The 17,552-nt window shown below is 30.6% G+C and overlaps 1 protein-coding gene across 3 annotated transcripts; it reads left to right on the top strand.

The window, feature by feature from the left end:
- The first annotated feature begins 12,622 nt into the window (after positions 1-12,622).
- LOC137806756 (alkaline ceramidase-like) lies at positions 12,623-16,001 on the top strand. Of its 3 annotated transcripts, none has more exons than XM_068607022.1 (3): positions 12,623-12,809; positions 13,692-14,006; positions 15,123-16,001. In XM_068607022.1, the coding sequence occupies exons 2-3, from the start codon at positions 13,753-13,755 to the stop codon at positions 15,631-15,633; spliced, it is 765 nt and encodes a 254-aa protein (XP_068463123.1). In that variant the 5' UTR covers positions 12,623-12,809; positions 13,692-13,752; the 3' UTR covers positions 15,634-16,001. The 3 variants fall into 3 exon arrangements, with proteins under 3 accessions (XP_068463123.1, XP_068463125.1, XP_068463124.1); XM_068607024.1 differs by having other exon boundaries at positions 12,799-13,081; XM_068607023.1 differs by having other exon boundaries at positions 12,799-13,117.
- The last annotated feature ends 1,551 nt before the right edge of the window (positions 16,002-17,552 follow it).

Raw genomic sequence — 17,552 nt, 5'->3', positions numbered from 1 at the left:
TTCAGCTTGACGAAGGCTTCTTCACATTCCTTCGTCCAGGCAAACTTGTTATTCCGCTTTAAGCACTGAAAATATGGATGACCCTTCTCTCCGCTAGCTGACACGAAGCGAGACAGGGCGGCCATCCGACCTATGAGCTGTTGTACTTCCTTCACGGTGGCGGGGCTCCTCATCGCCAAGATGGCGGCACACTTATCAGGGTTGGCCTCTATTCCTCTTTCACTTAAGAGGAAACCCAGGAACTTTCCAGCTTCCACGCCAAAGATGCACTTCTCCGGATTCAGCTTCAACCTAAACTTGGCGATCGTAGTGAACAACTCCTCCAAGTCCGCGACGTGCTTGCTTTTCTCTGGCGAGGTCACGACCATGTCATCCACGTACGCTTGCACATTCCTTCCCAGCATTGGTGCAAGTACTCGATCCATCAACCTCTGGTACATGGCCCCCGCGTTCTTCAGCCCAAACGGCATCACCTTGTAGCAGTAGCACGATCTCTCGGTCATGAAGGCAGTCTTCTCCTCATCCATGGGATGCATCTTGATCTGGTTATACCCCGAGAAGGCATCCAGGAAACTCAACAACTTACACCCTGCAGCACTATCCACCAGGGCATCTAAGCTTGGTAAAGGATATGAGTCCTTTGGGCAAGCCTTATTCAGATCAGTGAAATCGACGCACATGCGCCATTTCCCGTTGCTCTTCTTCACCAGTACGACATTGGCCAGCCAATCAGGGTACTGGACTTCCCTGATGTGGCCTGCAGCGAGGAGTTTCTGTGTTTCGTCTCTAATCGCCTGCCTCCTCTCCTCGTTGAACTTTCTTCTCCTCTACCGCACTGGTCTCACCAAGTTGTCCATCGCCAGATGATGGCACAAGAAGTCGGGATCGATCCCGGGCATGTCCGAAGCGGACCATGCAAACGCATCCAGATGCCGCTCTATCACCTTGGCGATCTGGTCCTGGAGCTCGACCTTCAGAGATCTTCCCAGCTTGAAGATCTTTCCTCCGATCTCTCTCTCGAGCCACTGCTCGACAGGTTTTGGCCTGGTCTCTCTGGCGATCACCGCCCTGGCGATCCCCAGCTCCCTCGCTTCCTCAGGGCGATTCCTCGCCTCTTCTTCCTCCAGACCGGCGTTCCCCTCCCCCAGCTCAGCATCCACCATCTCCACGCCTCTTCCGGCGGTCTCTTCCATTACCGTCGATCTGGGCTTCACACCAGGAGGCGGGGTGGTTGTCACGTAACTCACAGACCTTTTGTTTTTCAGGCTATTCTCATAGCACTTCTTCGCTTCTTTCTGGTCGGATTTGATGGTGATCACCACCCCCCCTCCATAGACGGCAACTTCACCTTCATGTGTCGGGTCGACGGTATAGCGCCTATTCTGTTGAGCGTGGGTCTTCCCAGCAGAATGTTGTATGCTGAAGGAGCGTTCACGACAAGGTACTTGATTTTTTCTGTCCTCGAACCCGCCTCATCTGTAAACGTAGTCCTCAACTCAATGTACCCCCTGACCTCTACCTGGTCGCCAGCGAAACCATACAAACACCCTCCATAGGGCCTCAGCTGGTCAAGGGGTAGCTCCAACTGCGTGAAAGTCGGCCAGAACATCACGTCTGCCGAGCTTCCTTGGTCCACCAGAACCCTGTGGACCTTTCTTCCTGCCGTGATCAACGAGATGACGGCAGGAAGAACAACAATCAAAATTAGGATTTTGGAGACATTAACATGTTTTTATATTATTTCTCTCTCGCAATTCTTTTATATATCACTCTTTCAGAATCTCAAAATTAAGATTTTGGAGACATATGTTTTATATTATTTCTCTTTCACAGTTTTTTTATATATCACTCTTTTGCCTAAAAAAGAGTAACCGTTCATAAATCCACATTTCACCCCTTTCTCTCCACTCTTCCCTAATAAAAGGCACCAATCTCTCAACTGTCAGTTAAGTGAGAACAAATAAAATAAAATTTTAAAATAAAAAATATGCTTATTTAATAAAGAAGAATATCAGTTTAAAACAGAAAAGTAACCAATCTCTCCACTCTCCTGCCAGTTAGGTGATAACAAAAAATAAAATTAATGTACCAATCTCTCCATTAAGTGAGAACAAATAAAATATTTTACTTCCAAATGATACTCACAAAAAAATGGATCTTTAACAATAAAAGATTTTCATCTATGACATCAAAATATATTAATTTTTCAAAATAATATTAATTATTTATTTTAAAACATTAATAATCAACACCCTTTTTAACACTACCTTAATAATCAACACCCTTTTTCTATAAAATCCCAAACTAACAGCAAATAAAAAAAATTAAAAAAACAAATAATAAACTTGTATCTATTGATTTTATTTTATTTTGTTAAATTTTTTTTGTTTTAAAAAAATTAAAATCTACTAATCGTTTCAGTATTACAGAACAATTAAATATACACATTTTTATATTACAGAAATATTGAACAAAAACAATTTAAAAAATGATTGATCCCATTAGAACTCAAATCAACTCAAAGATAATGGTATTTTTAAAAAAGGTTGGTATAGTTACGGAAAAAGGAGAGAGACGTAAATAATAAATTATTATAAAAGGACGAACAAAAAAAGATAAAAAGGGAAGAGGAGAGAGACTAAATAATAAATTATTATAGAAGAACCAACAGAAAGAAAAAAATATAGAAAAGGAAAAGAAGAGAGAGACATAAATAATAAATTATTATAGAAGAACGAACCGAAAAAAAAAGATAGAAAGGGAAGAGGAGACAAAGATGTAAATAATAAATTATTATAAAAGAACGAACCGAAACAAAAAAAAAATAGAAAGGGGAGTTGTTATGGCATTAGTAAGCGGCAGTAGCGTGCACCAATGATCGAGTCACGGAGTTGCGCCTGTCTCCCTTTCAATTAGGTGTCTGACTCAGTGATGGTACCTCTGAATTGCATATGTTAAGCCTTCTTTCCAATAACTCCATCGGAACCATTCTTCGTCTTCGTCACTCTCCGTTAAGAGGAAACATACTAACAAAAAGAAGGAACATATAAAAGAACACTTCTCTTTCTTTCGCCTTCTTCTTATTCTCCAAAAGTAAAAGTAATAATTTCTTTTGAGAAGGTTGGGTGTTAGTGACTTAAAATAAGGAGTTAAAGGGGGAGCACTATTAAAGGACTTAAAATAAGGAGTTAGGGAATCGTGGAGGTTAATCCAGGAGTGGGGAGTTAAAATATTTATGAAAGAAGTTAATAAGAAGATGTTACATTTCAAAATGGTTGCCACTACTTTGGCCACTACTCACGTTTCCTAATATTTGTTTCTCTCTCATAATTTTAAAATAAATCATATCTTTAAATTCAAAACCGATAATCTATTTCAAATATTTTTAAAAAGTAGAAAATGACGCAATAACCAAAATAATAAAATAAAACCAAATATTAATCTAAGGATAAAATATGAACAAATTTGAGAGCAGTTAAAGAGGGAATTCCCTTTATATATAGGTATAGATATTATAATTAATATTATTATTAATATTATTATTAATATTTTTATTAATATTTTTATTAATATTTTTATTAATATTTTTATTAATATTTTTATTAATATTTTTATTAATATTATTATTAATATTATTATTAATATTATTATTAATATTATTATTAATATTATTATTAATATTATTATTAATATTATTATTAATATTATTATTAATATTATTATTAATATTATTATTAATATTTTTATTAATATTTTTATTAATATTTTTATTAATATTTTTATTAATATTATTATTAATATTATTATTAATATTATTATTAATATTATTATTAATATTATTATTAATATTATTATTAATATTATTATTAATATTATTATTAATATTAATATTATTATTAAATATTATTATTAATATTATTATTAATATTATTATTAATATTATTATATTATTATTAATATTAATATTAATAATAATAATATTATTATTAATATTAATATTAATATTAATATTAATATTAATATTATTAAAATTAAAATTATTAATATTAATATTATTATTATTATTAATATTATTAATATTATTATTATTATTATTATTAATATTATTATTATTAACAATATTAACATTAATATTAACAATATTAATATTAATATTAATATTGTTAATATTAATATTAATATTAATATTAACAATATTAATATTAATATTAACAATATTTATAAGTATAATAAAAATCATAATAATACTAAAGAATTTGCTTGGTGTAGTGGTTAAATTTTCTTTGATTATTGAAGGAACCTTTTTTCAAATCTCATTCATTGCAAATTTTATTTTATGGTGCCAAAATTTACATACGGATTTTGATCCGTATATAATTCGCGTTTTTCTTGTAGTGACTCATCTTGAAGTTTTACATCCTTCAAGTGGCGTGCTCCTCTCTAAGGACTGCAACCACATATGTTCTCTTCTTCTTTCCATCTTATTCATCCATTTCCATTCCCAAATAAACTCTAAAACATTTCTTAGGTATTTCTAGTCATTTTAATCGGTTCATTTGCATCTTATTTTGTTTTTGTTCGTTCATTTGATTCCTATGTTGTTTTAATCGGTTCATCTGCATCTTATCTTGTTTTTGTTCGGTTCATTTGCTTTCTTACTTGTTTTAATCGGTTCCTTTGTCATAAAATGGGTTTCTACATGAGTTTGGCTTGGTTGCTTGTGATTTGGTGAGTTCTTGAATGTTAAGAACATTCATCCAATTCTAGAAAAGTGCCTAATCATATTCCAACTGAAGTTGAATCCATAACATGTCCTAGAATATCTCTATCATGTTATTGGAATCATATCACTAGAAAGCTTTAAACTAGTCGAAATCATAATGGTGAGGCTTCTTGGCACTTAGAACCTCAAAGACACATTCATCGTCTAATTGCGCCATTAGTCTACTAATTGTTCAAGGTTTAACAAAATACAACTCAAATAAAATACAATGACAATTGAAACAACAAATTTTTGAAGCACCAAAAAATTTAAATCCTAGTTTATGCACTCCTTCTTTTTGCAGTCCCTCTTTGTGTATATTTTGGTACAAACTTGTTGTTGTCCCCTTCTTAAACCTCTTAAGGATATTCAACTTTGAGTATTCAAATCTGCACCTCTTTGAGTGATAAGGATTCTCACCGAAAATTGTCAGCTCCAAACTCAACAAGGCACTTTTGAAATACTTCCACTAAGAAAGAGGTCAACAAACTTTTAAAGCAACAAAAGTTTCAATTTAAAATTGGACTACACCAAAGAGAGTAGATATATGGCAAAACTTGAAAGAGTATTGAATGAAAATGACAAGCAAACAAAATAAGGCACTCAATAAAAGGTGGCACACAAATTGAACCTAAAGAATGGTACTAAATTTGGATTAAGAAAACCAAAACAGCACTACTGAAAATTTGAGGTGTAAAAATGTGTGACTTAAACAAATTATGCTGAGTTGGATAATTCAAATTTGAAAATTAAACCACAGAAAGTTCAAGATCTTAACTCAAATTTGGCGCTAGAATTACACCAAAATAATGCACCAATTAATTGTGATAAATTTTTCAAATCTACTGCCACTTCATCGTTTTTTTTTTTTGCTCCAGAATTCCACACTTATTGTATTTGATTTATCATTTTTTTTCATTTTGAATTTTGATTCACTTTTTTGTAACATTTTAAACTACTCAAATCCAGAGTTTCAGAATTTTTCTCCAATGAAATTAATTTTCACAAACATTTTCAGCCAACACAGATTCAGTGAAACATAGGAAACCTACACTGGAATTAAAAACAGAATTGAAAAACTTCAAAGGCACAATGGAATTGACGTATATGAACTTGTATGGATCTAACACAGAAACATGAACTCAAATCTAAAAATAAAAATGCACCAAAAGCTCAAAAACAGAATTATAAAACTGCACTCAAATAAAAATCAATCAACCAAAATTATCAATAAAAGTACTACATAGAATTGATGAAATTTTAGGGGAAACATGGCTTGACAAAACTGAATTGAATAAATTAAAATGACTCAAACACAATTAATTTGAACCGATTAAAACAGTAAGAAAAACTCAATTAAAGCAAAAACAGAACAGAAAACACAAAACTCCATGGAATCCTAATCAAATTTGCACACGGATTGCTCAAGCACAATTGAACAAGATGCACCGATTAGAATTTCCAAACAGCAACACCAAATTAAAAACAAAATTAAAGCAACAAGACAATTTAGAATTAAGATGAACAATACGGAATTAAGAACAACACAAAAATTAAAAGAAGAGAAGGCACACTTAGCTCTTGAAGAACCATGGCTCTAGATACCAAATGATGGATTTGTGCCTTCATGACCGAATTCTTTGATTGAATTTTGGAGAAGATTGGCGAAAGCTTCAATGGAGGAGGCGTGCAAGGAGGCTCACATGGAGCTTGCGGTTTCCTTGGACGTGCATGCTAAGTATGGAGAGTGATAGGTGAGGCCTAATCACTTGAGCTAGGTGGAGCGTTGAAGACTAAAGTGTCAATCCTAAATAGGCAAGACAAGAGTGAGAATTGGCTCAATATTTTGGCAGCAATTTCACTCATTCATTAATCTTATAAAATGATAGCCAAACACCTCAATTTTTAGGAGATAGGGCTGAACATTTTGGAGCCAAAATTTGAAAATTCAAAATAAAACTCTCCAATGAGAAGGTGCCATGTGGAGTCATGCTTTCCATGTTTAGCTCACACCTTCCATGCTAAATCCTCTCCACTCCTATGTTGCCATGTGGACGTCCATGTGCTCCATGCCAAGGTGATTTTCGTTCTCCAATATACCCTAGATATTTTAGGGTTACATTGGGCTCAAAGAAGCCCAATTATTACCCTGACTAGTCACTTTTAACCCTAATTAGTCATATTTTACTATTGGCCCCAATACAAGCCCAAAAACCTATGTTATTTGGCCCAAATATGCAGTCCAATTATTTTGTGCTATTAGGCCCAATACATGGCCCATGAAATCCTAAACAAATTTACAAAATTTATTTAAGCTAAAGCTTGGCCCATAAATAATGTTGACCATTCAGCATAAACTCAGTCTTCTTGTGTTCTTCTAGCCAAATCTCTAGTTTATGTTTTGATAACTTGGAGTTTTCTTGGATATGTTTGTACATTCCTTCACCCTAGAGTTGTCCTCTTGATTGGGCCTACAAAATTAACAAAAGCCCAATTAGACCCATATTTGCAATTAAATCAAGAAACAACCTCTAGGTCTTCATCCTCATTATTATGGGGTTGTGTGTAGCTGGACGGTTTCCATCATATTTGATGAAGGTCTGAAATTAAAGGAGTGGGGAGGGAAGTTTGAAGATCGTTTTAATTGGGAGGTTGGAAATGGGAGAGATATTTTGTTTTGGTCTGACAATTGGGTAGCCTCTGGAGTTTTGAAAAACAAATTTATGAGATTATTTTCTTTGTCTATTCTTAAGGAGGCATACCTATGTGATTTTGGAAGTTGGGTTAACGGGGTCAGGGAGTGGAACTTAATGTGGATAAGGGTTTTTTTTTTGCTTGGGAGGGTGATCAAGTAAGCTAGTTCCTAGAGATAATTTCTAACAAAAGCTCAAGATGGAGTCAGAGGACATATGGGTTTGGAGGGATAGTGAGACAACAACGTTTTCAGTCAAGTCTACAGGTCTTTAAGGAGAGACGAAGGAGAGGAAGTTTCGAGATCGTAAATTTTTTTCTAGAAGATTAAGGCGCTTCCTTCAGCTCACGTTACAGCTTGGAGGGTGATTGAAAACAAGGTAGCATCCAAGGTAAATCTGGAGAGACAAGGGATTGGGATCGAGAGCAATCTTTGCTGCTTATGCAGGAAGTCAGAGGAGTTAACATCATTTATTCTTCGAATGTAGAGTTGCTTGGCAAATTTGGAATCTTTGTTATGACTGGTTAGGAGTGAGTTCAGTTGATCATATATTCCCTAGGTCACATTTTGAACATTTCAAAATCCTAGATGCATATACTTCAGTTAATCTCATTATGGGTAATGTTTGGATAACATTGGTTAGTGAAATTTGGAGACACGGGAATAATTGTTTATTTAAAGGTGGTGTGGTTAACCATTCTAAAGTTTTTTCCCTAGCACAGGTTAAGGTTTGGTCTTGGATCGTTTCAAAGATACCGTCAGTGAATTTTTCGTTCTCTGAATGGTGTCTAGAACCCTTGGTATGTATGTATTCGATTTAATTATTCTTCTTTAGTTGGTAGTGTTGGGGAAGACAATAGGAGATTCTTTATGATTTTAAATGTATAGGTGGAAAGGTACTTTTGTTCATTCTTACTCTGTATGAGGGTTGAACCACCCTTTAAGTGGGTTAATTTATTTTAGTTGTTTCTTGCTGATAAAAAAAATAAAAAAGGTTAAGTTTAAAGTATATCCTTACCCAAACCTTAGCATGTGTTCTGATATATTCTTTTAAACTCCAACATGTGATTTGACAATACAATAACTCCTTTTCATCTTCTCACCACTACATGTCTTAGTTTGTGTGATTTAGACCATCAATAAATTTATCGAATATACATTATAACATAGATATTCTTTTAATACCCACAAACAACCTTAGTCCATACATCATCCCAAATTTGTCATATCAAAACCACATTTCATCCATAATCATGTCATTTCATGCATATACAACATAGTAAATCACCATTTAAATAGAGATATTATAACATATTATAACATAGATATTCTTTTAATACCCACAAACGACCTTAGTCCATACATCATCCCAAATTTGTCATATCAAAACCACACCTACATAATCATGTCATTTCATGCATATACAGCATAGTAAATCACCATTTAATTAGATATATTAGATGATAGTTTCGCTTGAACGAAAATTGTTCTGCTAGATATTAGATTAAACACTAAATAGAGTGAGTCAAATGGCACTTCATTAGAGCGAGAGCATCAGATGATATCTCACTAAAACTATTGAGATAAAATTTGAGTAGTAACCTTGTCACTTAAGCCTAGCTATCTCCTTTAATTTCAAAAACATACTTTAATCTTAAACACTAGATTTTTCCTTTCTAAAGACAAGAATTAATCTTACGTATGACTTAAGATAAAGGTCCAGATTTAGACACTTATGGATGGATCCTGTTTGGACATATAGATCAAAGGCCTAGGAATTAACATGATCTTGAAATTACTAAATGCATGCACATTTGAAGCTCAAAGCCTGCATGCTTACTAGGAGCATCATATGCACATGCAAAAAAGGTTCTTCAGTTTTATAAGCAACTCGAGCAATTCAGTCGCAGATGCAACCAAAGTCCTACAAATTTATCAAATCACTAGAGAATATACAATACATGAAAATTATTAAATAACAAATAATTTTAAAGACAAAAAATAATTAGTTACTATATTAGAATTTAAAATAGTTTATATTATTGATAAAAAATTATAAACTAGTTTATAAATTGATTTATAACATTAGGTACCAAAAATTTAGTTTCTAACTATTCTAGTTAATGTTACAAGGACTTTACAAGAAAAGACCACCTTTATACTTACTAGGATTTAACTATAGTAAGTTTTTTACTTAAATTTTTCTTTTTTTTAAATAAAAGCTTTCATGTTAGTACTTAATTTTTTTTTTTCAAATTTTTTTTTCCTTTCGAAAACTTTCTTTTTATGGAAGATGTTGCTCCATACTTAAATTTTTGTCTAAAATTTGTTCCATTAAGGATGATACATAGCTCTCCAAATACAATGCAGAGTCATCAAATTTTGGAAAGAAGGTAAAATTGACACTAATGTAAAGATTTTTTATGACGGTTAAAATAGTTATTTTTATGACGGTTTTAGATCCGTCATAGATAAAAAAACATAAAAAGAATTTACTTTCTATGTAAGTTTTAAAAATCTTTTAAAATCCTATAATTTAATATTTAAATTTAAATAAATAAAAATAAAAGTAAATTTAGTAATATTTTATTGTAAATTATTATTGATAGTAAAATTTATAAATATTTCATAAGAATTTTTTTTCTAAAAAATAATAAATGTATGCATTTTTAATAGTATTACTTTCATAAATGAATCTATGTTTATTGATTTTTTTAGTGAAATAATAGTTCTGAAAAATAAAAACAAAATACTACATGCTAGTTTAAATTTATTTATTGCAACATGTAACAATATTTCTGTTTATTTTATTTATAATGATATTTATGTAAAAAAAATTATTATATTAATTGAAATTATGTATTGTGACATTTTAAATAAATATAATTTTGAAAATATTAATAAAGATAGAAAATGGTGTAGTGGTAGGACATTGCGGAAATAATGAATAATGGTTGTTTAGTAATACATTATTAATAAACAAAAATTGCAGCATTTAATATTGGACATATTTATCAACAATTAAATAGAAGGCAACTTCATAACAACACAAATTTATAAGTAATTTCTAATGAAAATTTTCCAAAAAAATTAGTAAAAGTATGTATTTTCTAGTAAATAAAATATTCAATATTTTTTATTTCTAAATTAACCTATATTTAATAACAATTTGTAGTGAAATAATAATTTTAAAAAAATAAAGAGATATTATATTTTATTTATTTAGAAAAAAGTTATCTTTTAGTAAGTTTTCAAAGAATAAAGATATTTGTTTTCATCTTTCCTCACACAAGTCAAACTAAAGAAGAATGAAACTAATACTAATGTCAACAATTGTTTTTAAAATTTTAATCTAACACAAAACTTATAGACTTATTACGTTGATTAAAATAACTCATCATAATAATTACTTATTTCAATTTATTTTAGATTTCACATAATAATTTTTTTTATAATTACAAATATATTATTGTATTATAATATTAACAATCATCATAAAAGGTTGTTATAAACTTTTTTATAAATCTGTTATAAAAAAATTTATTTTGCACTAGTGTGAAGAAATGAGGTGAATAGAAGATAAAGCAAAAACATTGAAAAAGAAGGATGATAGTTTTTCATACAAGAAAAGAAAATAATTCAGTTCTAATGTAATGATATTTAATACCCTACTAAATATTTTTAAAATTAATAAATGTATTATATAAAAAAGTATAATATAAACTAATTGGTATATGTGTTCAAATTTTATTTTTTAATATTTCTTACGTGAAACAAACAAATAAGAAAATTTCAAATATATTTTAATTTTATTAATAAATTTCTAATTACAATATTTAATAAAATTTAAAAAAGAAATACATAGACATGACAATTTATGTATTTTCGTTAATTTTATTTAATTAAAATTTATATAATAAATATGTTTAACATATAAGTTATATTTTAAATTTACATTAATAATTTATAATACAAGATATATTTTCAATGCTAGTAGAAAGTAATGAAATTTAAAATTATAAATAAAGATATTTAAAAGATAAAGAAAAACATGGTAAAAATGTTATCATTTGAAATTAATTAATGTAAGGAGTTAAAAAGGTGTTAAGTCAATTAAATTATACTTTTGTAACTATCATTTTTAGCAAATCACTTTTTAAAAAGAATATTTTTATTCGTATATTTTAAGATTTTGATAGTTTCTTACATCTGTTTTAATCTATTATTTTTTATATCTTCATTTATAATTTGAATATTAGTATCTTTTAAAAATGATTATTCATTAAAAACATAAATATTTAAAAGTATAAATTATTTAATTTATATATTCAAAAATTCATTTTAAAATTTAATTATAGATACTATAATTTATATATTTTTTTAAAAAAATTATATTGTAAATATCAGTTGTATAAAATATATATTTATTCTATAGTAAAATACTGTTTTTAATTTTTATATGTGCTTGATATAATAAGAATTTTAAGTCAAATGTGCACAGTAAAATATTAATTTCAAGTTATATACAGATAAGCTTAAATAATAGTAGTTTCCATTTATGTATACAGGGACAGAAAAGAGGAAAACGCGGTTTCAAACGTGAAAGCACATTAGTCGGCAAAAGCGCATTAGATTGAGGACTCAATCACAGTATGTTTTTCTTTCATCTCCATATTTTCGTATTTCTAAAAAAATTTCCTATAATCCAAAAATTATTTTTCAAATTCATAATTAATTTTTGAATTATATAATTCAGAAAATTTTTTTCACATCCATAAAGATTTTTTTAACTTTTGAATTATATAATTCAAAAATTTATTTTGTGTGTGAAGATTACATAATCCACAAAATATTATAAAATCCAGACTTTCGAATTATATAATCCAAAATATCATTTTGAATTATGTAATTTAAAATATGGAAGTAACACAAGAAAAATAAAAAAAATATTTTCATACTTTATAGGGAGAAAAAATATTTTTATACTTTATATGGAGTGCCAGAAAGACATACGGAGGTGCATGAAGAAATAGTCTAGATTGAGTTGGACGAAATTTAGGCCCAATTCAGAAATGTGAGGCCAAGGAAAATGGGCCTTTTGATTGGCGACGCAAGGTAGAGTTTACGTAGATAGATACAGATACATACTTTATATAATTTTAAATACAGAAATGGAATGGCAGGAAAAATAACTAAACTATCAAAATCCGTGGCATCTCATCGCATAGGGCAAGGGTTGGTGTCGTTACTTTCCGATGAGTTGTATGGATTTGTGATTCGTCGAGATTTGACGGCACTTGCATTATCAAAATCCTTGTGTGTTTCGCGGCCATTGCTTCTGTTCGTGGCTTCAAGGTATCTTTTGTTTACTCTTCCCTTTCCACTTGATTTACATTCTAAACTATCACCATAACTTAATTAACCACTCCTGCTTCTATTTCTGGTTCTATTTTCTCTCTCTCGCCCAATTTTCCTAACCCTAAATCTAATCATTCTCTTCACTTTTCTCACTTCCGATACTCTCTCTAACAATCAATCTTCCATTCTCCCTCTCTGAACCTTCCGATCGGAGATTCGCTCTGCTTATTACCGGAGGAGCAAATCTATTCCTATGGATTCCTGATTCCGTATACTTCACTCTCAATCCGTTTTCATCATCTCTAGTAACGGAATTCGACTTTAACTTGAAGACTGTTATTTACTCCATCTTTCGGTTCCCTTTCAATTTAATCAATTGCATTGATATTTTTTCTTCCTTGGGATTGGGATTTAATGCACAATTTCTTGCACGGCTTAGCTCTGTAAATTGGAAAACTGAATTTCTCTTCAGATTCAGAGGTCTGATGTTTATGTTTTTAATATAAATAGTATGTGCCTATTTCGATAGGTATTTTAAGCTTTAAGAGTTGCCGATTTCAGCGGTTTTGAGGTCTCTCTATGGTTTGTAAATGATGTAGTTATGATTATCATTTAAATGCAGTCACCTAAATGTAGATCCTTACAGGTTTTCTATTGATATTTTTTAGTACATTGTTATAGAATATGATTTGTATCTGTGCTGAAACTAGTTTTACTTTTCATGCTTCTATTTCAGCCACCATGCAACTTCTGCTTTTGCATGCTAGGCTTTCCTTTGTATGATGAAGTTGTTTACTGGCTTTCTGCAATCCGTGGACACAGTTGGTATCTGTGATATTTGAGAATGGCTTTTTCTAATATTGTTACATGGTTTTGCAGGATTTTTTTAATTCTGCAGCTCCGAAATATAGATATACCAATAATCAGGCTGTAGAGAAGAATGGCAGAATCTATATCTAGCTTCTGGGGTCCAGTCACATCCACCAAAGAGTGTTGTGAAACGAACTATGCCTATTCATCTTACATTGCTGAGTTTTATAACACAATATCCAACATTCCAACAATACTTTTGGCTCTGATCGGTCTTATAAATGCATTAAGACAGCGGTTTGAGAAAAGATTTAGTGTTCTTCATGTATCAAACATGACACTTGCCATTGGAAGCATGTTGTACCATGCCACGCTGCAGCGTGTGTAAGTATTTCCATCATTTTCTTTTTCGCAATAAAATACATAAATTAATGTTTGCTTTTATGTTAGATTTCATTTTGTTTCAAGTCATTTTGCATAGTACAAAACGAGGTTGGCATTTTATAGAACTGTTTGTGAGGGATATATCACCATTCTGTCATGATGAAATACTGATCCAGAAGTATGGATGTATGATGGTGATTTGCACAATTTCATCCAATCCATGGTGGGTGCTGGTGCTGCCATGAAAGTGGAAGAAAAATACTTTCATTCATACACTAATAGTGTGTTATGTGATTGACTTATTTGTGAGTCAATTTGTATTACTAACTATTGTGTGTTTGCGCTTGGGTATGTGGATGAAACTTTATACTCCTTTTTTGTTGCTTGGAGTTGGAGAAAGGGAATATTTTTCTCTGGGGCTACTTGAATGCTGAATATGAAGCTGTGCTATAACTGAATGTTGAACCATTTTGGTTAAGTTACAATAAGGGTAGGGTTTATAACATGATTTAAGCTCGGTTATCAATCCCCCATAGTTGCTTATTGTTTGGTTTAATTTAGATACAAAAGGATTGGGTTTATTACCAAATCTAAGTTGGGTTAGCAGCCCCCATTTGTTGTGTGTACTTGTGATGATGTCACTGTATTTACTGATATATACATATACATAAATAAATGAAATTACTAGTCCTGAAACTATCTTTCAGTTTTAGTCTTTCGTTTATTTATGTATTTGAGTTTCATAAAGCCAATGTCATGTCAGTCATTCTTAAGAACTAAAGTGAGATACGAGAAGGATTAGTGTGATACGAGTCTCATGAATTTAGATGCCTGACGTACACACTAAAATAATTCAAGGTCTAGATGGTTAATTATTCCAGGGACCTGTTGCTTATCTATTCACCACAAAAACCATGCTTTTGCTGATATATTCATGAGTGTCCCTAGGAATTAATCTTTGGTGACATTTTTCTTCTATTGAACAAGTACTACTAGGTTTGAATTTTTGTCTCTTTTAAAAATCGTTTGCTTAATTATGTAATTTGTTTGTCAATAATTCAATGTCTGTCTGTTTTGGATGACTATTTATTGTTCAGATGTTGCGCTTTAATTCAGGCAACAGCAAAGTGATGAAACTCCTATGGTATGGGAGGTGCTGCTGTACATGTACATCCTCTACTCTCCAGATTGGCATTATCGCAGTACAATGCCCATCTTCCTCTTCGTGTATGGTGCTCTTTTTGCCGCTGCTCATTCAGTGTTTCATTTTGGTATTGGCTTCAAAGTGCATTATATCATTCTCATTCTTCTCTGCATTCCAAGAATGTACAAGTATTATATTTACACTCAAGATGCTTCTGCCAAGCGGCTTGCAAAGCTGTTTATAGTTACTTTTGTATTCGGCAGTTTGTTTGGGTTCTGTGATCGTGTTTTCTGCAAGGAGATTTCCAGTTGGCCTATTAACCCTCAGGGCCATGCGTTGTGGCATGTATTTATGGGCTTCAATTCCTACTTTGCCAACACATTCTTGATGTTTTGCCGGGCTCAACAGCGTGGGTGGTCTCCAAAAGTTCTTCATTTAATGGGTGTACCTTATGTGAAGATTGAGAAACCAAAAAGCCAGTGACAAAAATTCGTGGGAAAAGAAGGAAGCATCTCTCAGATGATACGTTTTGGCAATATAAGTTGTTAGAAAACCTTGTGTCCTTCTAGCTTTTTTTTCCTTTTTCAGTTTTGTGGTTTAGATTGGCTTGAAAATGATGATTGATTATTTATATGTTTCGATGTAGAACTAGGACATGTACCATAATTATCCCGGTACTTTCTTGAGCCTAGACCTTAGCACTAAAATTGTTATGACAACCAAAAAACATAATTTTGCCGTCCTGGTGGTTGTTGGGCTCCGAGTTGAATCAATCCTCACATTCTACATGTAATGTCTTGTGTAACCCTATTCACGTTCATTTGAGTATATTACTAACTTGTTTTGGAACACGCTTTTAATGTCGTGCACTGTTTGCTGTTGCTTCTCACAGGATCTGTCAGAACATTGTTGCCTATAATTTCTAATTAATTCTTATAATATAATTTGTTATTTTACTAAGTGCCTTGGCTTCCTCCTTTTAAAGGTACTAAATCCAAATTAATACCTGGCCTATGTAAATGGTATTTGCTTATTTGCTGAGGTAAAATGTCCTTGTGATATAGAACTAACGTTTGTGATAACAATTCTCTTATATATTTTATTGCTATAACCTCTCTTTTAATGCTAAATATCAGTTTACCTTACTATAGTAGTTGATTATTTAGATAATATATATATATATATATATATATATATAGACATTTCAGCATTAGAAAATTTCATATTAATTCACATTTTAAATTTTCAACGAAATATTATGAGTCTTGTTCAAATTTTAATCTCTAATAAATATTATTGTAGTAAAATGTTTAATGTATGTATAAATAGAGAATGAGGACACTTGAATAAGATTTACTCACAGTAAATACCATTGTGTTGAATTACTTATTTATAAAATATGTTTATTAATAAAAATTAATCACATTAAAAAAGGTTAGTTAAACATAGTTAAGATTAAATATATTTAATTAATTATACGGTACATAATCAATCATATACCAGCTACACATCGATCATATAACCATTTTCATCCCATTTTGTTTCAAATGAAAAGTTATGACATTTTTTTATTCTCAATTTTCATGTTTACTTTTTCGTTTTTTTGTGTGTTTTTTTACAGATAATTCTCATTACTTTTGTAGTGTATTTTTATTTACATTTTTTCTTGTTTTACTCAATTGTACTAAAAAAATGAATTCAAATCTTATCAATATCAATAGGGAATTGACTTCATCCAATGTTTTTCCATATGTAGAGATGTCACACATTCTCACACGTCATGGTTCATAAGAAGACTAACCCTTTACTTACACCACACCAACTTATTCAATTGATTCTTTTCCAATATTTAAATAATTATTATTATTCAGTAGTAAAAATTATGTGCAACTATAATTACGCATAAGAAAATAATTTAAGTTTTCCTTATATTATTTATTTTCTAATCACAAAACTTTATACAACAATTATCAGCATCTTTTTACATTTTGTTGTATATAATCAGTAGGAGGTTTGTGAATAATTTTTTAAAAAAAATCTTAAACTAAAAATAACAATTGAGCTAGGTAAATCTACCTCTATAAAACTAGAAGCAGTGAACACATACAATAATATTAAACTTCCAAACTTCATTTCCATTATTATACCCTACTTTAAATTTTAATTTTTAACTTTTAACTTTTAAATGTAACACTATTATAATCACCATTTCAAATATTAAATCCTATTTAAATTTTAATCCCTAGTTTAAATTATTAAAACTTTTTAATCCCTAGTTTAAATATTAAAACTTAATTTAAACTTTTAATCCCTGTTTTAAAATATTTTAACATAATTTTAAATTTAATTCTGAAGTACAAAAATCAAATGAAAATTTACAGTTTCAATACCTATATTGAAAC

The sequence above is a fragment of the Phaseolus vulgaris genome, chromosome 3 (assembly GCF_000499845.2).
Source record: "Phaseolus vulgaris cultivar G19833 chromosome 3, P. vulgaris v2.0, whole genome shotgun sequence".
NCBI classification, from domain to species: Eukaryota; Viridiplantae; Streptophyta; class Magnoliopsida; order Fabales; family Fabaceae; genus Phaseolus; species Phaseolus vulgaris.
The sequence above is the reverse complement of the archived record's forward strand: the minus strand, read 5'-3'. Positions and strand labels throughout refer to the sequence as shown.